At 36.2% G+C, this 27277-nt stretch overlaps 2 protein-coding genes across 2 annotated transcripts; one reads left to right on the top strand and one right to left on the bottom strand.

Annotated features, from left to right (window-relative positions):
• Window positions 1–2529: 2529 nt before the first annotated feature.
• LOTGIDRAFT_119964 (hypothetical protein) lies at window positions 2530–9493 on the top strand (the record flags this gene model as incomplete). The annotated part of the gene is made up of 13 exons (XM_009058059.1): window positions 2530–2718; window positions 3195–3308; window positions 3727–3849; window positions 4500–4631; window positions 4986–5129; window positions 5669–5735; window positions 6110–6272; window positions 6847–6917; window positions 7565–7584; window positions 7821–7919; window positions 8353–8454; window positions 8657–8852; window positions 8913–9493. Coding segments are annotated over 13 exons (2001 nt in total), but the record flags the coding sequence as incomplete, so codon positions are not given.
• Window positions 9494–10926: 1433 nt separating this feature from the next.
• On the bottom strand, window positions 10927–26804 carry LOTGIDRAFT_232838 (hypothetical protein). The gene is made up of 29 exons (XM_009058058.1): window positions 26551–26804; window positions 25540–25717; window positions 24997–25123; window positions 24116–24239; window positions 23600–23669; window positions 23015–23120; window positions 22577–22674; window positions 21859–21976; window positions 21421–21549; window positions 20714–20980; window positions 19953–20186; window positions 19420–19575; window positions 18711–18820; window positions 18451–18554; window positions 17776–17894; window positions 17206–17338; window positions 16852–16970; window positions 16395–16535; window positions 16028–16213; window positions 15193–15349; window positions 14569–14681; window positions 14240–14371; window positions 13819–13938; window positions 13316–13469; window positions 13003–13103; window positions 12565–12696; window positions 12152–12334; window positions 11649–11856; window positions 10927–11336 (listed from the first exon to the last, which is right to left on the bottom strand). Exons 2-29 carry the CDS (start codon window positions 25714–25716, stop codon window positions 10991–10993), a joined length of 4164 nt encoding a protein of 1387 aa, XP_009056306.1. The 5' UTR covers window position 25717; window positions 26551–26804; the 3' UTR covers window positions 10927–10990.
• Between the last annotated feature and the right edge of the window lie 473 nt (window positions 26805–27277).

The raw sequence follows: 27277 nt of genomic DNA, 5'->3' as shown, positions 1-27277 counted from the left end.
ACAGCGAGAAAACATTTTTAAAGAGTGAATGTGTTGGAGAAGAAGAGTTTAGGACTAGCAAACGTAGTGGGTCGTTTCCGAGTCAAGGGTCCTTGGGTTATTCTCTTAAATTGAGAGGTACTTAATGTACCTGCGTGCAATGCTTCGAATTACAGTACTCCGAAGACTTATTATGGGCAGTCATGTTCATACTTTTTTACCGATTTGATACTGTTAACTTGTGGTGACTAAAATTGGACCTAAAACATTTTCGTAAGTATCCTCAGTGGTCAGAAACAAATTGCAGAGAATTACTTCCCTTGAAGTAAAACGTATATAAAACGTTAATATTTTCATTAAACTTTGATTTGAAATTTATAAAAATTTGGTAGCTTTTCGAAATGTTTCTTTTGTTGACTCCTAATAGAGCTAGCCACTGACGTCTGAAATAATTATAAAATAATCATAATGTAAAACAATACACTATGGATCCAGCTACTTGAAGACTTATTTCCTAATTCCTCGATGCCGAATATTACAAGATTTAGAGAAAATTCTCAAGAAAAACATTCCATTTGATTCGCCGATCGTAGTGATAATTTTTAATTTTGGTTAATTATAAGCATATTGGCGTCACTACCTCATCTTTGTATATCATACAGTTGCCCGAACAAGGTCTCAAGTTTCTGAAATCCCATAAACGGAAAAATGACATATTCAAAACGTAAATATCTTGTTTTCGTTCTCTCGTTATGTCGTTTTCATGCTTTTTTTTAACTTCATGTGCATTCTAAATTATGATTTATAATGCCCTTTGGGCTTCCAGAAATAGAACGATAGGAATATTATTTGTAATTCCTGCAAAGTTACCTTCAAGGTTTTTGATCTTGTCCTTATTTTCTGACGATTTTATAATATGGTGCTGTATTACGATTCAATATATCGGTCTGACACTTCTTTATTTATTTCTTTGAAGTTTTTATTGAAGTTATTTAAGAAACAAAACTTGTCGTTGAACAAAAATTCATTTGTGTCGTATGTATTTGGCTCTAAGCCGTAATGATTTTCATTAATTTCCGGGCGGTCTCTTTTGGACGATCTTAAACAAATCTGTGGTGTTGTTACTTGGCTTTTTTCGCCTACCAATTCCAATCGATAAGATTGTGTAGCTCAGGGGCATAAGAGTTCGATCTCAATTTAAAAGTAGACGGTACATAACGACTGTGTAAACCTCATTGATTAACCCATGCTTAGATGGTTTTCATTGCATTTCATTACACTTTTCGACTTGTTCAAGTAGCACAATAGATCACTTCAGCACATTATTTAATTCTCTTAAATGACAAATTTCATTTCATTGACTACTTCAAAGAAAGCAAACAAGCAATCGTATGTGGAAGTGATTGGTGAGAGATCACTTGTTGTGAAGAGGAAAATCAACTTTTACCTAGAATTACGATTATTTCTTGAGCGTATGAGATATTGAAAGCTTCTGACCGGAGAAATCCAGCTCATTCTAACCTCAATACTTTGAATTAAGATGAAAAGGGCGAAGGTATTAAAGGGATAGGTCCACCATTATTGGGGTTGGGGTTGGTTTTAGTCTTGACTGTATGAAAATAGTCTTCAGAAGTACTAAAAATACTTCTTCCTAGGAATTTTACTCACTATTTCTATATATGTTCTTCTCTATATCACAGAGTATCTTAAATTGACGAGTCGACATTTTAACATTCAAAGGTGGATAATTCTGGAACTCGTGTATTTGAACGCTCAAATTTTGACGGTGAGCTGTGTACACTATTTCTGATTGGCTTAGCTAAAAAAAAAATCCTTTCTGAGACTAAAGTATGATTGGCGAAAAAAATGACACAGCTGCCCCTTTAAAGCATAATCATAAATTCAGGTCAATTTGAGCTATTTAGGTTAATCACTGCAACCGAATTCGTTATACCGAATGGAAACCGTTCTTGGAACCATTCCATTTGGTTTAGATGTACTTCACCATAAACGATATACTGGCTCTATTTTGGGAATCTTTCTTCTGAACAAATCATCAGATTGTATAATGTGGATTAGTTTTATTGATTTGTATCTAATAAATAGAAGAACATAAGGCGATAAATCAGACACTTTCTTAGAGTCAATCTTATTGTCGACTTAAAGTCATATTATCGTCAAAATTGCTTATTAATAAATATGCCATCTAAGGTTAAGATACCTCCCTCGATGATCATAAAATTTTCATGTCGAATGGAAATCAAATTCCTGTGATTGAATACTCGGTTTTAAATCCAAACAAGATGCGGAATAATCCGAATTACATCAGTATAAAAATTCAATTTGTATTCCCAGAAGTGCATTCGTTAGAATGAGTGCATTCGTGGATTCGTTGTATTCAACTCCATTCTTGCCCAAATGATTTGCATAAGGGAGCCATATTTAGCAGCATTCTGTTTCAGAATTAGAGATAGAACGTCCATCTCGCTATTTATTGCATTACCTGATAGCGCACCCTCAAACATTTAATCACCCTGATCTCATACTTACCAATTTGTATTTGCAGGTAAAGAAATGGTGGACTATATTGCGGACTATTTAGAAAATATAAGAAGTAGACGAGTATTTCCAGACGTTAAGCCAGGCTATATGAGAGATCTTTTACCAGATTCGGCACCAACAGATGGTGAACAGTGGGATGATATATTCCAAGATATCGAACGAGTTATAATGCCAGGGGTAAGTGTTATAGACACCCGCGAAATTGTCACGTCCTACTGCTACTAGCTAGCAGTTACATGGCTACAATAGGTCATCAGTTCAAATCTTAAATTGAAAGCTTAGAAATTAGGGAATGACCAAGTTCTACTAGTACTAGTTAGCACGTAAGCATTGAACATCCAATATTATGCCACACATTTTGAGATATTTGTACAAATATGGATTTAAATTTGCAAATATTTGCTCAATATTTTTTTAATGTATTGTCTTGACATCCAACTTTAAAAGGGTCTCTTACTGAAAATAGATCAGTTGTCTGAAGATCGCGTGAAATTCTGAGTAGCCTTGCCTTAACGGTTCAAACATTATTTCAAGAGAGATACTGTCAGATCTAGAGTGAATAATGTAATCCACAGACAATATACGATGGCATACAGAAGGAATATCAAGAGCTGTTGTCTAATCATCTAATGTCAAGCTTTATTGCCTTTCAGATTACCCATTGGCAGAGTCCTCATATGCATGCCTATTTTCCTGCACTCAACTCATTCCCTTCATTATTAGGCGATATGTTGGCAAACGGGATAGGCTGCTTGGGCTTCACCTGGGTAAGGATGTTTTATTACATTAATTCTGCACTTCATTTGCCTGATCAGATGGAATATCACTCAATCACTTCATTACCTAGTCTCTGATAGACGTTTGGCTGTTACGGAATTGACCACAGTCAATATTAACATAAGGTCGAAAGTAGAGTCAGCTCCGGCTATACCTTTCCAGAAATATGGGGAAGCACTTATTATTATTCAAGATCTGTTTAGGACGAAGTAAGGGAAATGATATCATTGCAAGGATACGTTTCATTTGAAGAAATACATGTAGAATATCTAAAAATGGAAGCAAAACTTAAGTTGTGAGATTTTTTTCAACCTTTTGAAACACCCTATACCACTAAAAAACTGGGTTTGTCGTCTGGCAAACTTTTGAGAGTCCACAAAATAAATAGTATTTGGTATTTTATTATAGGCTAGTAGTCCAGCGTGTACTGAGTTAGAGACAATAGTTATGGATTGGTTAGGTAAAATGATTGGATTACCGTCAGTATTTTTACATAGTAATGAACAAACAATGGGAGGAGGTGTTTTACAGGTCAGTATTTTTACATAGTAATGAACAAACAATGGGAGGAGGTGTTTTACAGGTCAGTATTTTTACATATAGTAATGAACAAACAATGAGAGGAGGTGTTTTACAGGTCAGTGTTATGGTTGTCATTGGTGGTCTGAATGTTGGAATTACGAACGAATAAGGATCCAATTTTAACGTGTACACGTCGACTGGGTTTGTCGACATGACCTTCCATTTCGGGGGGTTCAAAAGGTTAAATGTGGTATATCTAGTACACACCGTAAGGCTAGCGGTCCTCTGCAGTTTGTAAAACGTTTATAAATTCTGATGATGACGTCGTACATCGTTCCTAAAGGTATAGGGCTTTTTCCTGGGATTATTCATCATTTGATATGGACTATGCATTCTTGATTCCAAAATCATCCATCAATTTGGGTCCCCATACTCTAAATACCACGTTGTGTGTTGCCTAACCATTTCATTCCTCTGTGACTCTTCAAGTATCTTACGAAGGAATGGAATGATCTATATATACCACCTCTCATTTCATATTTCCAATATATTTTAATAATAAAACCATCAATAAGGAATATCAATTTGTCTGGTTCTATAGACCTGTATTAATATTTGTGATATTCACTCCATAATTTGACCATCTATTTATCTTGCAGACGACAGCCAGTAATGCCACTTTTGTCTCTCTACTAGCCGCCAGATCAGAAGCAATCAGACGACATAAGAATAGCTTACAACTTGATGATGCCGAAATTAACGCCAGACTTGTCGCTTATTGCTCAGATCAGGTTGGTCATTTATCTATTTTGTCGGTCATCTTGAAGTCATCTAAGAGATCACCTTCATTAAGAAACCCTTTTTTCGGCTGTTTTTCGGAGTTGTCTCTTAATACAGTTCTAATGTTATGAGAATATGAGATTAAGGGATGAAAGCAACGTAATTTCGGACTGTACATGTAAAACTGTATTGGGGTAGGGCAGAGATATTATCAGCCTCTATTACTTAATTAGTGGTCAGTTAAATCTTTCACCAGCTGCAAAAGCTTACTTTCTTTTCACAGCTTCAGAACCTATACATGAAAGACTCGAGTGCAGAAAGAAACAAACCCCCTTTCGATACATTATAATCTATCTTTGTTTCAGGCTCATTCGTCAGTGGAAAAGGCAACATTAATTGGTTTAGTCAAGTTGCGATTACTAAATAGTGACGATGATTTAAGTCTTCGTGGTCATACTCTTCAAGAAGCTGTCGATAGAGATAGAGAAGCTGGTCTCATACCATTCTTTGTATGTTCCATTTTCGTGTCTAACTAACACACGTTGCACATTCGTGTGCCTCTCGTGTTGGGTTCACATTACTATTTGGCTTTCCTAAACAGAATGGTTTGACCCTCTGCAAAGGAATAGTTTTCTGTAATTTTGTAGTTGGGGAGTGGCATCAAGTGCACTTTTCCCTTGCACCTTCTGTTTTATTCCCTCTGAGAAGCCTTTAGTATAATCAAATTAGATTTCAATGTCGTTTCCTTTTTATTTTTCGTCGGTCTCCATTGTAATCAAAAACATTTATACCAAGGTCGTGTACTGTTGACGTTTCTCTCAACCAATCACAGCGCGTCGCGCAGAATCCGTGTCTAAATATCGACTATGAAATGTGGGAAAGCGCTGATTCCGATTGACGGGAGTTCGGTGCGTGACTGTCTGCTATAAATAACTTGAAACGTCACCAGTACGTGGCCTCTAATTTGTACTCATTGATGCATAAAGTATCATCAACAATATGACGTTCTTAAGATCAAAAATCAAAGAGTTCTCTCCATATATTCCAGGTATGTGCTACTCTAGGAACAACTGGGGCATGTGCATTTGATAATCTGAAAGAACTTGGCGATATCTGTAAGTACAGTGTATAATCTGTAAAATGTCAAAGGAGTATTATATTAATACGTTTTGTGAAATCTTCAGCATAGCAACATTTTCGTTTAATTATGGACAAGAATATCTAAAATGTGTTTGGCATTCTCCACTGATATCATGATGCTGACTAGTCACATTAAACCAGTGGACTAGCTCATTCGGTAGCGAGTTGAATTGCTGTTTGCTAGGTGATTAGGTGCTGTGGGTCTAATCCGCCTCAGCGTAAGAAAAATTCTGATACCTGAACCAGTGGTTACGAGAATATGCCCGTTGTCGGCTCTCACTCCTCAATACCTATCTGATAATTACTATTTGAACTCTCTTATTGATAATTGCACTCTGTTATTATATAGGTGATTCTGAAGGACTATGGATGCATATTGATGCCGCTTATGCTGGAACTGCTTTCATCTGTCCTGAATACAGACAGTATATGGTTGGCATCGAACATGCTCAGACATTTGCTTTCAATCCTTCTAAATGGATGATGGTACATTTTGACTGCACTGCCATGTGGTAGGTAGCTTTTCTAAGAAATAGGCTTATGTTGATTACGAAGCCTCTGTTCCTGCCTCTGATATATATTTTGACAGTTTTCGACTGGAGTAGAGTCAGAAACCTAGGCCATGTTTTATAGAGATTTTCATACCTCTGAAGATGCGTTATTTTGCTGTCTCTACACCAGCCTACAACTTTCAAAATAGCTATCAGAGGTTGGAATAGAGGCAGGCAGATGTTTCGGTCTAGAAATGAATAAACGTGTGTGATTGAGCTCACCTCACACAGCTGATGCATTTTTCAGATAAAAAGTCTAGTAGGGAATTTGTATTAGAAGATCCAAGTTTCCATATAGACACCGATGGAGCCAAAGGGGTGGGCAGAGGGGACAGTCTCGCCCCTCACAGCCCCGAATGCCATGACTCTCATAACTAAGTTAGAAATTCGGGCAACATCAGATATTTCGCCCCCTCCTCGGACGTCAACCTGGCACCGTCACTGAGGTAGAGATCTGGTCGTAAAGGCTAATATAAAAAAGGTCGTCTCGTCTTTTATTGCAGACATCAAGATAGATTCTTAATTTTTATTACAGGGTGAAAAACAGTGGTGCACTTCACAGAACATTTAATGTGGATCCTTTATATCTTAAACACGAAAATTCAGGTAATGACAATTTCAATTTATCCTCTGTATCAAATCATAAAACTATCTCAAAATCTGGCGTTCAACAATGCCTGCATGTTCCGTAAAGCTGAATCAAACTCGGTCTTGCCTACGATATTTGATCTACCAACCACGTGACGACTTGACAAGAAAGGGAGACCACTCACTGAATATAAAGGGACAGATTCGTCATCCGTTTGACCTATCGTACCTTAGTCTCAGAAACTGGAATTTTTTAGCTAAACTAATCAGTAATAGTGTTCACAGCTAACCGTCGAACTTCTTTGCCCTCACGTCCATGAATTAGAATTATCCGTGATTGAAAGTTAAAAAGACGAGTCGTCTTTTCTTGAGACTTTGTCTTATATAGCAAAAAGGCATATAGAAATAGAGAGTGAAATTCCTCGTTTGAGGTATTTTTGAAGGAATTACCCGATTTTCGTACATTTCTGTTAGTTCTGAAGATTATTTATATACATACTCAATCGACCACCGAAAATGGCGAATCCATACTTTTAATTACACTAAACGACATTTGAATACAGCCAGGATGAACCAAAAATTCTAATACTCTATACGCAAGTGACAGAAGAATTTTACTGGAAAAAGAAACAGAATTTATATATCACTTAATATTTATTTTTCAGGAGCAGCGATTGATTACATGGTAGGTCAAATTTTACATTTTATGGAATAGTTAGGACCATCGTATACCGAATACTGGTTTTAACAAGTCTCTAGGAAGTATGATGCTTGGGGGCGTGCTTTGGACACGATGATCTAGGGCTAGATATTTCTCAGGGTCCAGGAAGTTCGGGGCCCAATTAAACAACTGTGGATTCATTGCAGTTTTGATCGTCGCAAAGATAAGACATAAATTATAAGCCATATCTTCTTTTTCAGCACTGGCAAATTCCACTGAGCAGACGATTTCGAGCCCTTAAAATGTGGTTTGTTTTGAGATCTTTTGGTGTGGAAGGTATACAGAAACATATTCGAGAGGTAGGCTATACCATTTGATTGGACGTCGACGTCGAATGATGTCTGAGACAAAAAAATTATCATTATAATAAGGGAGGTAACTTTTCTAAGATATTTTGAAATAGAAAGTTCAAGGGAGGTAATAGTTTTAACAAGAAATAAATTTAAAGACGAAATGAAATCTGCAGTAGATTAAGAATAATACCATCACGATAGATCAAAATCTTTCATGTTGGCATTTTGTTTAGACTCTTGAAGTCATTAATTTGAGTTTACAAAGTTTCAAACAATGTCAAAAACAGTCAGTTTTAAAAGAAACTCTTGCATGAAATTCATTTGCATGTACCTTTGTCAAAGGTACCGTTGTACCATTCCTAAATTCAAATTGTATTACTATGTCTTGACTAGTCAGCAAGCAGAGCCCGTTCAAATTGAGTCAATTTCTTAATTACAGGGAGTAAGATTAGCGGGGATGTTTGAGAATATGATCAGAAAAGATAAGAGGTTTGAGATTCCTGCTAAACGAATTCTAGGAATGGTCGTATTTAGACTACAGGTGAGTATCTATATAGCCTACGGACTGTTTTGTTCGTACAGCCGACAGAGCCACGGACTTTTTGTTTCGCATGTTTCGCAATTTTCAATATTAAGTTTGTGATGCTCTGATACTGGCTGTTTTTAAAATGTCATTTGCTTGAATTATCTTAAAGAATGAAGGGTTAATCATATTTAAATTTGTGTAATGTTTTATTTACCAGGGGGACAACAGTTTAACAGAAACACTTCTTAAACGTCTGAACAGGTCTGGTAAAATACACATGGTGCCAGCTGCTCTTAAAGAGAAATATGTCATCCGTTTTACTGTTACTTCACAATATACCACGAACAGCGATATCGCCCGAGATTGGAAGATCATACAAGATTGTGCTTCAAAGGTTCTAGCTGATGAACAAAGTGAAGAGGAAGAAGAAGTCATACCCGAAGAAATTATACCCGAAGAAGAACCTATTAAAGTCGTCCGCAGACGTCGTCCAAGGATTGGAAGTCTTCGCCGAAAAGACTTCGGAATGAGTTTGATACTCAGCAATGTTCCCTTTTCCCCAAAATTCATCAACGGAAGCTTTGCTGCTCTCTTTGACAACAGTAACGGTATGGTCGAGTTTGCAAAAGAGTTGACCACGGGGGATTTCAATGGTCACGCCATTCGTTTGTCTCCACGAAGACGCATTAAACTTAAGGATGCGTCAAAACAGCAGAGTTTAGATTGTGCACCATTAAGTCCACGCCATGAATCTCTAAGATTTAAGCAAGGTTCTTTAGATTCTAAGATTGACGATATTTTGGAATCTTCCTCGTATGAGAGTGGTTCCCAAACAAATATGCAAAACGGTGAAGAGGCTCTTGACGAAAATGAGAACGATGGAAGAGCAGCGCCCGAAAGCGATACGAACCCATCTAATCGCAAGCAAAAGGTTGTTATCAATTTGAAACCCAGTATGATTTTGCCGTCAAATAGGAAAGTTGACAACGGGGTTCAAGCTGTCAACGGGATGCACTTGATTTGTAAGAGTTGTGGACGTTCTTTTGAGGACTGAAAGTATAGATACAATATATGTTGTAATTCAGTAATTATCTAATCTAATCTGTAAGCCCTATTATTACTCTATTACTATGTCCTGGTCAAGGATATAAATAATATGCATAATCATTGAGAACTGCTGACAGTTGACTGCTTGATCAGGCTGGCGGGTAAGAGTCCATCTCGTAAAGCTCCTGATGATCATATTTACTCTTGTGATCCTTAATTTCACGAACTCTGTGCTAGTTTTTAGGATAGTATGTACAGGTATAATATCTAAAGATAGTTTTAGTGCTTATGTGCGAATTAGGGCACCTTTTCGTTCACTTGTCTTCTCAGACGATTAAAGTATATGTCTATATATTAAAGTCCTCTAAATCTTTAACTCAACTGTAGGTAGAAAGAAACCATCGTGTACGTTTCTCCGACCAAAACAATTAAAAATGTGAGATAGGAACAGTCTTCTAAATATTTTGTGAAAACGATGTATTTTAACATTCACTTAGTTCTAATTTTTATTAAAGATTTACTATCTCTTAGGATGACCGAAAAATTGAAATGTTTAAACTTGGTTAAAATGAGTCTTACCTGGACAGGATCCCTCTATAATAATAATATATCCATAAAATTAAGTAATAATGCATTAAATTAACTAATTCTGATACACGCTTAGAAGCGTTGGTTTGGTCAATATTTCATCTTATATACAGATTCTATTCATTAGTCATGGTGCCTGTTAAGTCCGACTGATGAATATATACACTTATTTACCAAGTTTGAGAGTTTAAATTTTATATCCATTTTAATAGGTAGTATTACTTTAAGATACTTCAAATTGATTTGATATAAAATCTACCCGATATGAATTAGTTAGAAATGATATTATGATAAAATTATTGTTGTTAACATGATAAATAATTAATTTATATAGATTGATAGTGTTAGTGTATATAAGTATATAGGTGTATATGATTCGAAGATATACAAATGTACTCATATTTTACCAGAAGTTCTTGATTCGATCATGGCAATGGAGGAATATATAGCCTTTGACAGTCATTACGTCAGTGGCTGGTCTCAGAAACAATACTTTATCAAGATTTCAGAAATATTAGTACAAAAGATCACTGGAATATTGTCTAACTTTCATTGATTTCAAGGGAGGCTCGTTCTATAATTGCTTGCCCAAATGCCTCTCTCCACTATTGTGTATGCACGAGACAACACCTGTGGGTCTTCACTCGGTTTCTCTCTTTCATTGCATGTCGGAGTGCTGACTTTGAAAAGGCATACATCACTCTCCCAGTGGCTCAATTATCATAGGGACTGGTTGAGCCCCAGCCCACCCCCAAACTCCACCCTTATCTCACCCTCAGATAAAAATACGAAATTTCAAAAAAGAAAAAACCTTTAAAACGGAAACGGCGACAAAAACCAAACAAAATGTCTATATGTTTTTAAAAACAATTTTATTTTCCATAACCAATACAAGTTTATAGATGTGTCTTTCGGGTTAATTTCTAGGGCCGATATTAGCTCTGAGAGAAAAGAAGCCATGCAAAACCTTAGCTTCTTTGGTCGATGAACTTGACTCATAAAAGTCATAAGTTGTGTTCACGCTGATACTGGTAGTGCTATTGTAGGCATTGTAACTTCTTCTGATTTGTTGGGTTGGATATCTCCATTCCACGTAGTCATGGTGGTAGTTCACGCCGATGACCTGCTTGTTTTCCGGGAACCAAACACCGATTCTGTCACCCTTTTCAACGTTAATTCTACCTGCTATTGGTACATGATAAATGGAATGTCGACTGGCACCATCGGTTTTAATATAATTATAGCCCTTCAACTTCAGACTGCTGATAAATAAAGCAAATCAATTATCAACACTTGTTATTGAAAAGTCGGCAACCTACATGCGTCAATGTGCAGCTACCCATGTAGTTGAGCCACTGCATAAAGTATCATCAAGAGACGGTTATACGATGTATATGATGGACAACCGGTAGTGCTTGAACATATCACCCCCCCCCCCCTCAACGCCACCCCCTTTAGTCTATTACAAGACCCATGTACACCTGCTACAAACAGTTAAAAGGGCTTATGGCCTCTTTTTGAAAGATCTGGGGGCGGTTCCTTCATATCTACGCTCGAAGTTATGTGGTACTTACTTTGTCCCATTGTATTCAAAAACCATCAGACCAACATTACCAGCAGCCCTACTGAAATATTCCCAACTAACTATCTGACCAGCACGGGGTATCTCAAATTGCTCAAAATCACCAGAAAACATGTAACCATTTAATGTAGCTATTGTTTGGCGCCTGTCTTCGATAGGTACATTATTGTTCGGTGTAATGACGTTAGCTGTTGTTTCATCTGCAAGAAAAAACGATGCAGATTTTAAACGCTTCCAGATTTTCTGTTAATGACCTCGTGTGAATATAACATAACCAAGACTTCTATTACAGTCAAAAGATGTCTTTTTACGGGAAATCGTGCAAAATGTCTGTAAGCTGGATTGAGGGCAAATGTCCTACAGGCTTTAGATGGAACAGGTACGTTATTTATAAATCGGAGAGGAATCAAACTGATGATACTTCGACTGGATTAATGTCAACCCCACTGCCTTAGAAAGGTATAGAAAAATAGGACGTGAACTAGATGAGCTTACCTTCACAAACTGGAGCTGAACCACTGAACGTTCCATCAGCTAAACAAATTCTTGTTATATCACCGGAAGTGGCCATGTACCCATCATTACATTTTGTAACAATACGGCTGCCTTGGTATAATGGTTCAACCCCGTGAGACAATGTAGAATTATTACTTGCATTTGGTAAAGCACATTTAGCAACTGTAATAAAATAATTTAAAACATCATTTGCGAATACTAATCTTGAAAATTGAATTCTTTAATAGCGAAGTCCTTATGTGATTAAGCATATTTTGCAATTAGTGACGTCATATAACACGTTTTAGTGGAATTGCAAGAGCCACTGACGTCTGATTGAAAATTGTTATGTTGAAAATGTATGTTATAAGTGTTCCCAATACTCTTTACAACCATTAAGCCGAAAAACTTACCCTTGCTTTCTTTCACACAGACATAGTTGTAGTATTCATAATAAGAACAGTAACGATCATACCACTTAGAGTAGTAAAGCAAAACACAATCAGAATTATAGTAATTATCTGGTTCTTTCGTTCCATCATTATCTACAAAAGTATTTCCAATGTAGTCGAGAAAAAGATATTATGCACACCCGGAATGATTAAAATATAAACAGGTTTTTCGGTCCCCTAAAGCCTAAACCCGACGTAATCAGCCCAGTCTGTTCCATGCAGTGAAGTTGCCAGGATTTCATAGACGGGGGCCATCCAATCACATTGGATCGGATGATTTAGGGGATGAGAATGGCACCAAAAATGGATTGTCCCTTGTAGAAAATCCGGACAACCGGCTTATTCCATTATTGGAATACACTATTGCTCCTCCGGATATATTACTTTACGAATACTCACTGACACCCCAATTATTGAAGTTACCAAGCGGTGTACCATCTGGCCACATAAAGGAACCCTCTGTAGCTACATCTGTTAAACCAAGCCACTGAATACCAAAGCTTTAAGAATAATAACATTTACATCATATGAAATAAATTTCAAGCATTACACAATTAACACGCAATCAATAAGCACAATTGATTAAACATCACACATATAATGTGTAAAGCTACAGTTTATTGCATATCTGAACCATTCAAAAATGGAAATAATTTTTTTATTTTTTTATTTTATTTTATTTTTTACTACTTTGATACACATAAAGACTTACTAGGAATTTATTTTGGTTACATCTGCCCAAGATTTTACAATTGGTAAATGCCCACCCATTGCAGCACATGCAGCAGTAGCAGCGGAACCCAACTTTTTATCTGGTTGTGGATAATAACAATTACCATTATAAAAGTCTCCTCCGGCGTCGCACTCTGTTAAAAAGATAACAGCAAGATGTTATCATAACATTCTGTATTAAGCTTTGGTTTAAACAGCTGTTGCAAAGTATGAACCTTGCTAAGCGGCTTGGTGATTCCTGTGTTCGATCCAGCCTGTTGGCGATTTGTCGCTTGGATGGGACATTAAACCAATGCCACATATTGTGCTACAGGTTGTTAAAAATCACTCTATAGTGATGAACATTCCCTGGTGGTTGCATGTTTGTGGATGCGGATGACGTGAGTGTTGCAGCTGGTAAGTATGCTGATTTTGCAGCTGTGGATTGTGGTAGATTTGCAGCTTAAATGTTTCCATCGAATGAAAAGAAGCACCTAAACCTACTTTTACAACCAGTGCAGAAATTTTTACAATATAATTCAGCAAATCCATTCTCGGCATTGCAGAAATCGTAATCTTGAGCTGCTCGTTCAGAACAATCTGGGATCATATCATGACAAACATCTGAAATAATTCAAAATTTCCAAATGATACATGGTATCTTGTTAATTGCCTATTAACGGAATTACTTTGGATGAATTGATGATCGAATCTACTATGTCTACCAGGTCTTCCTAAGACCATCTGTATGGCAAGAATACCTTGCTTGGCACTTTTAAATTGAATAATTGTCATCCATACCTCGTCCGTAGTACCAAATCGAAAGGAATGATAGCGCATTATAAGCTTATCCTTGTCTTAACAACTTGCCAATTTCATATGTTCCTAATTCAGACAATATCATATTATAGAGAAAAAAGCTTACCCTTTCCTGGCTTTTCACAAACAGAATCGTAATGAAGTCCTGAATGATAACAATTCTTATCAACCCACAATGGATTATTTCTGATCGACAACACACTAGCACAATCATATGAACCCGACGAATTGGACGGCTCTGAAAAATGGTAGAAATGAAAACTTTGTTATAGGTTTGTGGGAGCTTTACAGCATAATAGCCTAATAAGACTGTTGAGTGGCATCACATGTTCCACAAGATTGGATTCGATGAGATTATTCATAACATATTACTGGAATAAGTGGAATGCTCTAGATTTAAGTCAGATTTACGCCCAAATAAAAATGTTAACTTACGTCCAGTTCCAAATCTCATATCTTCCTGTCTAATAATAGTATTATCTAACCATCTCCAGGTACCTTCTTTAGCTATATCATTAGCACCAAGCCACGTTTCTTTTAACTTATTTCTGAACAAATTGCAAAGAACAATTATAGTTGAAGCTACACCTTCTCAAATAAAATATCGCATAGCGCGTGAATGATCGTAAGGGTTTAAAAAAACGGATCTGTTCCACAAAACTGTAATTTTTCAATCAGATATATGTAATTTTTCATCATATGGAAAGCAAACCAACTAGGTTTCGTTGGATCCTTGCCAATGATCATTTCCGGATTCCCCATAGTCATTTACAGTGGTTACGTCGACAGGAATAACGAGGACAGTTGATTTAAACACAGTCACCAGATCTTCGCAGGCCGACTGCACTCTGAATCCAAAACCACCTTGTTCGATGTTTGAATTATTTAAAGGATGTAATCGTTCATGGTATTTGCATTTTAAGCATATTAAACACTGTCCCGTCGGATTTTCATCCAGAAACGTTATACCGACAGATGAAATAGAGCTGTATCAATTGGGTGAGCTTCCTCTTTCTCTTTAAACGATTAAAGAATAGCAATTGTCAGAAATAATATTACCTGACACGTAGTAAGAAGTCATAAGCAACTTGTGATTTTGGCATAATTAGTTTGGCACCCAACTTTTCACAATTTACACGAGCATTCGTATACGACATATAACGATCTGCCTTTTTATAACAGATACCATTTAATGCCAACCATCCGTCATCACACACTGAAAGACATCAATAGAAGCTAAAGTTACAGTTTTCGCACGTAAGAATAATTTGCACATATACTTCTAAAAGTGTATGACTTCTTTACCAACCAAATTCAAGAGCTGCAGAGAACACCAATCTGAAGGTTTTTGCTGAAACTGTGAAGACCTTTTTAGATCATTGTCAAAATTCATAAGCTTAAAATATTAATGTATATGGTCTTCTAAATATTTGATTTCTCATGTAACAGGGTACATATCCAGTGCCATTATCCAACATTTGCTTCCTTTGTAAAATCAATAAATCGTAAGGTTGGAAGTTATATCAAAAGAATTATTGACGTTTTCAGGTGCTATTATTACCGATTGCAGGCCAAACATGTACTTAAGAACAACCACAGTTCGTAGTTATTACAATTAGCAACGGAAAGGTAAAAAAAAGCATTAATCTAGAAAGTACCCCGGACAGCTGAAATGGAGCTCTAACAGCTGGGAGAGCAAATATATATACACAGTGGCGAAGCTAAAAGGGGGGGGGGGGATAGAGGGGGCAGCTCCCCCCCCCACACCCCTTTGCAGCTGCGAAAGCAAGTTTTTCTGGCAAAAATCTCATATAAAGGTTACAAATTCTGGCAATCCCAGATAATCCGCTCGGACGTAAACCTGTCTATACAACTATATCTCTTTAAAACTCACTTTTACAAGCCTTAGTAAAACTATTAAACGTTCCATCTACTGAACACATTAATTTAACAGTGGAGGCAGGATTATCATTACAAGTATAAGTAATAATATCACCAACGTTATAGGACGATTTAACAGTATCATTGGTATAACCATCAGAAGGAACAGTTGTCGGCGGATTACAGCTTACAGAAGACCCTATCAAATAGACAAATGAAATTGAGTTTTACACCCAGCTGTTCTATATATAAACAGTTATACACTAATCGTCCAACCAACCAGTACACCAGTGCAAATAAACAAGCATGACTTGTCTCGCTTGCTACCAACTGCGGTATTTATAGCAGAGTTCAAATTGAATGAAATATTGTACACTTACTCGATTGGGGTTTGCTTGGTAGAGGATTATCTTTAAGGCAAGATGATCGACAATTAGCCGAAGCTCGAGGATCTTGTGAACAGAAGTTAGCTACAGTTGATATCAGTTTCTGACAATCTGCATATACATCATGCACCTTCTCTGAAAAAGTTGATTATTCATCATTGTACCGTATAAACTGCCGAATGACTCCAGTTTTCTAGTGACTTCAACAAAATTTCGCTACAATGGTTCCACTGATTTTGTAAACAACAAATCTCCCATCAACTACGCTTTGAGGTTTTCATTTTTCATCGATCTAATATCATATATTAGGTGGATAAATGCCGTCTAAGGGATACTGTATACAAATTTTGCAGAACTTTCATCACAATTCTAATTATACCAACCACCTACCAGAAAAGCAACCTTCTAGCAGGAGTCCAACCCTGTTTTACCCCTATAAACAAATTCTTACCTTGTTGACAGACATCACAAACTCGTCGCTTACATTCAGTAGCCTCGGTATAACACCACGGTCTGTCAGCAGAACCAGGATTTCTACAATAATTACTATCCAAACCAGCTTCAGCATCTCTACAATATAAACAAAAAACCATTAAGTCTGTACCCCCAGTTGTGCAAGGAAAGCGCCGCCGATTTCTTTTCAGATCTAAGTCAGCCGATATTCGCCAATTTGTAATCATCACAAAACCCCAGTTAAAAGGATTGTATATATTAACCACGGACACTGATAGTATCAATTTGTGTCATTCAATTTCTACATTCTACATGTTATTTCAAATAAATAGCTTCAACTATGTCTACTTACTTTGGATTTCGACTTGAATATCTACAAAGTAGAGTTTCACTCCATGGGAGACAAGTTTCAAAATTCTTTGTGATATTAACAGTACCTCGATATGAAGCACCATAATCTTTGTAATCATAGCAGTTATCTTCATCTAAAATACAAATTATATCTGAGTATCGTAATCTCTGGCAAACTTCGCCTTGTGATTTGTCACAGTTAAGCGGCCGATCGGTACCGTTCATATTAACACTTATAAAGGTAAAGCACAATGCAAACTGGACAATTACAAGGTGATATTTTCGTTTTATGGAAAATTCTTAGCGATATTTGACAAGAATCAAAAAAAAGAAAGAACAGATATTGGTATTTAGATAGACAATGGACAATGGTAGGCCAATAATATCACATGCACACATTGGAGGTAAGGCAACTGAAGGTAATATATTCGTTTTACGGAGAATCCTTAGCGATATCTTACAAGAGCCAAAGAAGAAAGAACGGAAAATATTGCCATTTACATTGGTTTAGATTTTTCGACTGGTGTTTCCTTTTAATTTTTAGCCAAAATCCTAAACTTAGTGATCTTACCTTTAACGAATCGCACATTGCCATGAAATCCAGAGGAAGCCTTAGATTCCGAAGTATGAAATATGACTGTCATCTTATTGGTATAACTTCTAAAGGTCTTCCCATTGTGTAAACAGAACCTACAAATATAAACTATTGTAGCAAGGATACCAACAGCTGAAAACCATTGGTTGGTAAATTGCCACTTCAACACATTTAGAACAATTATATATCTACAATGTTCACGCAAACAGAGAACGATATCGAACTTCCAACAGTTACCAGTGTTCCCCCTTTTGGAACAGAGTCTAGTGATGACGATGTTGAACTTCCAGAAACGACTGATCAGTGATGTTCTTTTGAAACATAGTGTCGTGATGACGATGGTAAACTTCCAGAAACAAATGATTAGTGATGATCTTTTAAGATGAAGTTCTATTTATAGTGATGTTGAACTTCTCAGAAACATCTGATCAGTGATGCTCATGGGGAACATCACAGCTCAAAGAAGCAAATAATGTTTTTTTATAATGTAGGTTAACGAAATAATTCCTTTTGGATATGAGTACATCAAAACAGTATAGTAGACAAGAGGCCAACCAAACATGGTAAACAAATAAGGGCCTGACAAAATACAGAAAAGAAAAAGCAAAATGCAACCCACACAACTTTTAGCTAGGTTAAGAAACAACTTACTTAGGATGTTGTTCACCAATATTAAATACTCTAACCTCTACGTTATCGGAACAATCAACGTCAAACTTGTCAAAATCAAGGTATATCTTACTTCCTACTGGAGCCTGAAAAAAATTGCTTTATATGCTTTACATTTTCCTTTCAATTAGGTTTTTTGTCCTGCTGGTGTTACTTTGCATGGTGAACATTTGTGGCGTGTTGTCAGTAGTGAAAGATTTAAAGTGCGATATTAAAAGAAGGTGAATAAGATGGTTTCCTACCGTTATCAACCATGAGCATTTTGAATTGTGATTATAGTTATTGGGGAAATTGAGAGATGTGAATTTCTGGCTTGGGTTGTTATTATCTAGTTCTATCGTACCACCACACGCTGTAATGAAACAAGACATTTATATTATACTAGTTATCTTACGTTAATAACCAGATGAAGATTCAGATGCTGATGCTGATGATGTCGATCCTGATGCTGATGATACTTAAATCATACATAATAAAGGATAGCTCACTGAATGATCATGATGATGATGGCGATGATTATGGTGATGGTGATGGTGATGATGATGATGGTTATGGTGCTGACGCTGATCATGATGATGAGTTTGCCAATCGTTGTGATTGGGGTCAAGATGATGAAGAAACGATTACTGCATGGTGATGATAATGATCGATCATGATGAGATCTATGATGGTGGTGATGGAATAAGCTTAAACACAAGTTAAGCTCAATTAAGCTTTTTGAAATGTAGATGATGATAATGATTATGAGGATGAAGATGATGTCCATAACTGGTGGTAATGGATTGAGCTTGAACATTGAAATTAAGCTCCATTAAGCTTTCTGTAATACTTACATATGATGATGGAGATGATAATGATGATGCTGATGATGATGTCCATGATGTTGATACTTGAATGAGCTTGAACAGTGAACATAATGAAGCTTTATGAAGCTTACTGAAATATACTTACAGACATCAAGAGGGGTATAATGACAAATGTAAAACAGGAACGTTTTCACTCCATTATACGTAAAACTAAATGGATATTTCCCAGTTCGAGATGCAATAGAACCATTGGCAGAAATATAATTGTTAAAGGAGTAATAATATTTATATGAATTGAAATCTGAAATAAATGAAAGAAGTCAGGGATGAAAAGGATGTCTTGTTCCGCAACGAATGAAGATAGTGGAATATTTAAGAAAACTTTTTCGCCTTTTCTTTTTTGAAATTTTAGCTCTTAACGTGTATTTATAAATCTGCATTTTCACATTTCCACTAGTTTCTATGCTCTACAAATTGAGAATGAAAAAAAAACATTTGCTAGCATATAAACTGTAGGTCAATCTTTCTCAAAACAAATATGACCATCAAAGTGTAAAAATGTACTTAATAATAAGGCTTAAGGTGAATTTTGATCGAGTACCCAACTGAATCGTGTTTTGTTATGAGTAGATTTGTTTTTCATGAAGTTCATTGCGATTTTTTTTGCGGTAAACTTACTTTTGACTGCTTGACAAGGATCGTTAATGGTGTTATCAGCATTGTACAAGACAAACTCGTTGGTAAGAGGAAGTTCTATGGGGATTGTCTTTAAACCATCAGATCGACAACAAAATTCAAATTTAGTATCTTGATCAAAAACGCCATCTGGCAAATCACCCGATTTAGTATTGTTGAAATGACTACTACTTGATCGGATAAAATCGTCAAATTGAACAGCACCAGGAGTGAAGCCTTAGAAAAAAAACAAATCCATTATAGTGTTACATCCACTGGATATACGACATTCTAAGGCGGATTGTTAAAGGTATTTTAAAGAGGTTTTCTAAAAATTGTATGTGTATCAGAGACACTGTTAGCATCAATTTGCACCATTCCAATTTTAAATCAGACATCTGTGTTTCCTGCAATTCCACAAAAACAAAGATCCCTTAATCTCAGACTAAGTGTTTGGTGACATTGCTAATTGCGAAGGGTCTTTATGACAGAATAATTTTAGAAAACCTTTTTATAATCCATTTAAATTATGTGTTTACCTGTACATTTATCACCGTTGTCGAAATGGATGTGTTGTATTGGGCACATCATTGTCATTTGTGAGAAATCGAATTTGATTGGATTCTTTGGGAGATCGTGAAGATCTTCTGATCTGTATTTTGTGAATAGGCAAGTTTCTGCGATCAGAATGTATCAGATGCACATGCAATGATTCTCTATCTTTATCTATTTGTGTATAGCTGTGATGCGGTTCCAATCCTTACCTTCAGGACAAGTTCCTCCAACTCTATGGAGACAGTAAACACCAGCAGGCCATTTGTTATTACTGTTATTAAAATTGTTTCTACTGACACAAAACTCATATTCTGTGGAATAATGATCTTGCTTTCCTTTCATTGGATTGTTGGCACTTTGGGCCCAGGAAAAACCAGCACTCCAATGTTTTCTATGACCTATATTGAACCCGGCTGGACATCCTGTACCAGCGGCAACGAATGCATATGAACCTCTTGGCCAGTCGACGGCATTTGCTAAAATGAAAGAAGAAAGAGTAATGAAAAGACATTACCAAATTGCCATATTGTCGTAAATTACGCAGTACGTAGAGGTGACCGCCATCTCCAAGTCAAATGCAAAACACACTTTCGTATTGTCCAAATTAAGGATTTTGAACCACATAATTTCCATTACTGCCTCCTCTATATAGCTATAATTTACGGTCCTGGTTGCTTTCAAAAACATTTATGTGGATTTACTTGAACCATTACAATATCAGTAGTAAATGTGCTATGCATTTTCAAACACATAAACCGGAAATGATAAATATCAATTTTAAAGCTGGTCTAAGGGGTGATCATGAATAATCATATTCATATTGCTTTGGATATAATTGACCAACAATCAACTAATAACATAATTAATCCCCTTTAAGGAATGTCGATATAATCAATTATTATATATTGCAACAAACCGGAAGTGACAGCTTTACTACAGCCATCCTTAGGTGACAGGCCATCTGGACAGACACATTGGCACTTTCCCATGTATTTAGTAACATATCCATCATTAACACACGTCAGATTGAAATTTGAACATTCGGCTGAAATATTGAAGAAGCGTATAAAGAAGTTTTTATCCCATATAGATATGATTGGCTATTTTGAATCAGCCTGAGCGACTTGGTTTTGTGGTAAATAATAGTGATGCTGTCATTATTGGTAACAAAGAATAACGAAGTTAATGCATCGTCATGCTTGTAAAATTGTTTTTTAAACCTTTAGTTTAATGAATAAATGTAATAATTTAATCAAGCCAGATTCGGAAATTTCAGCTTCATTTGTTGTTGTGCTAAATCTACCTGCTAATAATCATTAAATATATGCATATCAAAATTGACTAATCAACGCACCTTGTTGACATTTGTAACGTATATTAGCTTCTCTGATGGGGTAGTAAAAATCTTCTGCCATTTGATAATCATCGTTTACAGTTTTAATGGCCGATCCGAAGTGATCTTTCTGGAAAGCCTATTAAAAAGTGAAAGTAATTGATTGAGTCTAATTTGTCTAATTTTCGCTTCGGCCTTTTGAAAATTAACGGCAGCCAATTGATTCCGAGCATTTTAAGGCGACCAATAATAAGTCGTCAAACGGCTTTAGGCGGATCATTCTTCAAGCATCAGTCTGTTTAGGCCATGGCATCATTTGATCGATCTGGCCTTGTAGGTATAGATAATATTGATATCTTAAAGATGGATTCCCTTAATTTCATTTATGAAAATGAAAATGCTAATACTTATATGAATAGAAAGTAGAGGTGTTGTAATGACTTGGAAAAAATACCAGTTTGTTTCACATGTCCATAATTAATTCATAATGAACTAAATTCGGAGAGAATTATCAACAAAATCCCAATGTGTGACCGATCAAGAAAGGTCAAAAAGTCTTTTTTTGTTTATCCAGACTGTACATACATGGACATTTATGATTGGTTAAAACGCTTCATTTTATGCAATAAGAACATAATGGTATGATTAAGAATACATGATAATTCATTAGAAACACCAATTAATCAAATAGTTTGCTTCATTTGACACCCATCTTTAAGATTTACGTAATCATCCTTACCCATCCACTGTAGTGCATGGTTGAACCAACTTTATATATATCTTTATCTGTATAGCTCACTTCATTTTCACTCAGCATTACAAATTGTGACCATTTTACTTAATAATAGAAATCAATGGCAATTAAGAACTTGACAGAAGATGAAGACTACAACTGTCTTTCATTATCAATCTTCAAGCGGTTGAAAATTCAGACCACATTCAAAACCATAGCTTTTTATGCTTTGGCCCTAATTTCAGGGGTATGCTAGCTCACATCCAAATATCTTTTCAGAATTAAAATAGGACGTCTTGTTCACTTACAATTAAACAAAAAGATATTTTGAGTAAATCCACTAAAGAGAGCTTGAACATTCAGATTAACCCTGGCCAAAGATCAGGCAAGAATTCACTAATAAAGTACTAAAAATCAAAATATTTTCGTGAAAACTTATTTTACCTGGATCGATCACCAAATAATCGATTTCAATATATCGATCTCTTTCAGGTCTTTGATGTTCGTGCATAAAACCTAACACATGCAGCATTTCGTGGTAACATGTTCCCTGAAAAACAGCAGAGACAGGCCATCATAGTTATACTGATTTACCTCGGTGAATTGCCTTTCAGCTGTCATCGCTTCTGAAGATCAATAATAAATCGTTTCAAGGACCCGTTGCTTACAAGTTACAGGTACACATTTTTCAGCATTTAGGCCACCTTCGATAAGTTGGGCAAGAGATTCATTCATTCACTTTTCGATATTGGGCACCTCTCTATTTACAGACTCTTCCTAGTCCTTAATTGTATTGCAATTTCCTGGAACCACTTCATCTGCCTTTAGGGAAATGAAGAATCAAATATTTCAAATGAACGCTTTACATTGGTAAGGTTATTGTATCAAAGAATTGTTGGTATACAGTCCACAGTACGTCTGAATCAATGGCTAGTATAATCATAACTAATATACATATAAGAATTTGTGAGACCTACAGTACCTCAAGAAGCTAAGGATCATCACTTAATAAACCGTTAACAGTCTTACCTTACTACAACAACTACAAGTTGTATCTCTATTAGGATTGTAGCCTAGATCAGCTTGACAACCATTTTGTCTATAATATAAAATGAAAACACAGTCCACCAAGAAATTTATATTTTTCTGTCCTGTGCAGCAGTTTTTAAAATATGATGGACACAAAGGCGGGTTGTCATAACTTAAAGAAGGTGGCTCTGCAGGATCTGGCGACTGACAGGATCCATGAGCTCCTTGATTTTCAATAACTTTTAGCAACTGACGCTATTTGTTTGAATCTGATCTATTGCTGGATTTAGTTGATCTGAGCACACGGACAGCTGAAAAACTGTAATTATCATCATTTGCCTTCCGTTGCTTGTATGTTCCAGATTTAGAGCCAAATTAGATCTTGTTATGAACACGAGCTTAATAATAAAGGGCAATATCATTACTGCAATAAGATTAACTAATAAGAGCTCATAGTATTGCTTTGTCAGCAGGACGAGACACATCGTGCTCGATACTTCGCCATCTTGACATTACCTGACAAATCTAACATGAGGTGCACTGTAGTTCTTCTGGTCGACTTCAGTGAATTTGAGACAAGTCCTGTCTCTAAGATAGCCAATACTAAACTCAATAGCACTCCTGGAACCCGCTGTTGAATCTACGAAAACAATAACATTACATTAATCATTATCATCATCAGCAGTATCATCATCAGCGTCAAAATCAAAAGTAATCATCATCATAATCACATGATAATGATGATAACATTAACAATGACGATGATGATGATGATATACAGTACTGATCAGGGGACGACCGTATTCTTTGTAGTTAAATGTAATTGATAGTATATCTTAAGGTGCTGATGTGGCCTTCGGATCATATGGTTTCACAAAATGCTCTCATCCAAACGACCGTATCATTCGACGTTTACTATTGGGGTGCATCCAGCCAACTGTATCGGTTCAATAGCATTTAATCAATGAAATGAAATGAATGGAGTTTTACGTCCTACTTTTCTGCACCACGTGGGCTAATGAAGACAGGGCAACGCCATGCAAGGTGCAATGAGGGAAATTTTGCCAGGACAGCGGCATTAGCCTGCTCTTTTTCGATTTCCAACTGTCGAGGGATCTTTAACGTGCACAGCCTGTAGCACACGGGGCCTCGGTTTATTGTCCCATCCGAACGACAAGACACTTTTTCCATGTCAGCCCCTCTTACCTGCATCACTGACAGGGGGAAACCGGGTTGAAAAATCCGAAGGTATTATCTCGACCTATGCCGGGATTGAGCCCTGGACCTTCAGGTTAGCGAGCAAGCGTCTAACTCACTTAGCAGCTTGCTAAGAACTTGTTCATCAAATCTATCGATTTTCAATCAAGTAATATAACTGAATAATCGAAATTACTTACAATCAGAAGGTGTATAGGAATAAATAATTTCGTTATTCGGCCAGAGAGTTGTGCTCGTTTTGATGTATCTTTTCTTTCTCTCGTGATTCGATTCTTCTCTTTCATCTGATGGAGGTTCGGGCATTGGCTGCAAATATGAGTGAACGTGTTAATTGTACAATCATATGAATCAGAAGATGTAGGGATCGAGTAGAAGCCAGAGAATTATCAAGGAGTGGCAAACAGCATCAGGTATTCAGAACTCAGTGATTAGTCATTTTAAACTTGGAAGAGGGAGGCTTATTTTAACTAGTTGAATCAATATTATTCAAGTTAATGCTAGATGATTTTTTAGATTTTCTGACATGTATGTTGCATTATAATGGAGCATTTACATATTCTAAAGAGCAAATATATGTTCAGTAGTAAGTAGATGTACAGATCTCGAAGCATCAACAACCATCATAAAACCTTTATGAAATTGCTTTACGGCAAATGCAACACGGTACACAGAGATATGATTCCAATTTCATTGAACAATCATAATAATAAAAAGCTAGTTACCTCCTCATTGTAAATTATTTCAGCAATTTCTGGTTCTATTACTCTGTCGGAATCATCGTTGGCACTATCAATACCATTGTCTGGTAGAGGATCGATAACAGTATTACCCTTAGATTGTTCTGATGAGGAATTGCCTTTAACAACCAAAGCTAAACTGAGTAGCAAAAGCCACTTCATCCTACATAGATATGAAAGGAAATGTTTGGTTGGTAGATAACAACATTTTCTTCCAGCAGAAGGAAAGGAAATAAGGTTCTACGGGGTCAATACAGGCCAGTGACCATAGACGTCATTATTTCACCAACTACTCAACATATCGCTGCGTTCATCATCGTCGAAATTACACATTATTTTTTGTAGGGGAATCGAATTCATTTGGGTATATTTAAGAGATCGTGAAGATATTTTGACGTGAGAATCATCTCAAAAGTTACAAGTAACTTCAATGAAATTTCGTGGAAGGTTGATTCCAATCTTTGTGATCTGTGTGCATTAGCTTTCTGTAACGTTTTCATACGATCAGTTTATTAGACCTGATACGGTGAAAATGATTGAAAAATCGACATTTTTTTATCATCCAAAACAAGACGGTTTCAACGAGTAACCTGATCTGATAGAATTGCTGTGGCTCCATCAGACCATAATTTCAACGTCACCCATCTTCATAGTGGGATTTAGCCAAAAAAAAGTGCTCCTATATCCTGTTTATCAGTTGGTCGGTGCCAAAAATTTATGGTAATTTTTTCCCCTCGATTTTCCGTATTTACAGCTTGACCAACAGGAATAATGAGAACAGACGACTTATCAAGGTCATTCGGCTGCATGTGCCGACCGAGATAAGAGTCCATGATTAAAAAATAATATGACATAAGAACTTCAAAGCTGTAACAGACTGAGCTACAGCCAATCCCTTTGCAATGTCAGTAAGTGAAATAGTTCTTTAAAATTAAATAGAAATGAAAAAAAAATATCTGATTAACAAAAAAAAGAATTCCTGTATTTAGACCCTACCTGTCTGTCTCTGGATTCCAAGTGACAATCGGAATGATGGAATTAATGCAAAGACTCTGTATTTATATAAGATAACAAAGCATGAAACACCTGCACATAGAATATCTTATCATCCCCTTGTTAATACACATTAATCTCCAAATCTAAGAATCTAAATCCATGCTTCATTTAGTTGTCCTCCAAATAAATTTTCACCGTTTTTCAGATAGCCTAATCTCACGACCTAGTTTAATTCTCATACTGGGCTAAAAACCGTCCTCTGTTTACCAGTAGGCATTGCTATCAGATGAACATGAACTTATCACGTGGTACATTCGGATTACAATTGGAATGAATTTGCACCTAAAATATTAACCAATGGAATAACGTCTCTCATAAGAGGAAGTGACCATTTACAACCTTCGAGACTTACGGTAGATATTCGTTCCAAAGCTGATTGGATTTGACAAGCTATTTTTAATAAAGTTTGTTGGCTACTAATCACACCACCTGTCCGTCGAATTAACTTAAAGATTAAAGTGGATAGATTTATTAGTTAGGACAACGTCAACAAGAATATAGTGAGCGCTGTGGTCGAATAAACAGTTATTTATTTACATATTATATCTCAATATGAAGGATTTAAGTCTATCAATAAATTATTATGACTTTAATCTGGGTTATCAGAAGGCTTTAATGTTCCAAGGACATCCAACTACCATCAGCACATTTTCATAACTTAGTGTGA

The sequence above is a fragment of the Lottia gigantea genome (genome assembly GCF_000327385.1).
Source record: "Lottia gigantea unplaced genomic scaffold LOTGIsca_32, whole genome shotgun sequence".
Taxonomy (NCBI): Eukaryota; Metazoa; Mollusca; class Gastropoda; family Lottiidae; genus Lottia; species Lottia gigantea.
This window is presented reverse-complemented; position numbering and strand designations above follow the sequence as displayed.

What these genes read in the sequence shown, in the direction of transcription:
- LOTGIDRAFT_232838 (XM_009058058.1), bottom strand. Translation starts at nt 25,716, where the DNA reads ATGAAGTGGCTTTTGCTACTCAGTTTAGCTTTGGTTGTTAAAGGCAAT. An exon ending in TTATTTGGTGATCGATCCAG is followed by an intron (nt 22,675 to 23,014) that starts GTAAAATAAGTT and finishes TCTATTATTAAG; the next exon opens with TAAAATGGTCACAATTTGTA. An exon ending in TTCAGCTCCAGTTTGTGAAG is followed by an intron (nt 11,857 to 12,151) that starts GTAAGCTCATCT and finishes TTTTTCTTGCAG; the next exon opens with ATGAAACAACAGCTAACGTC.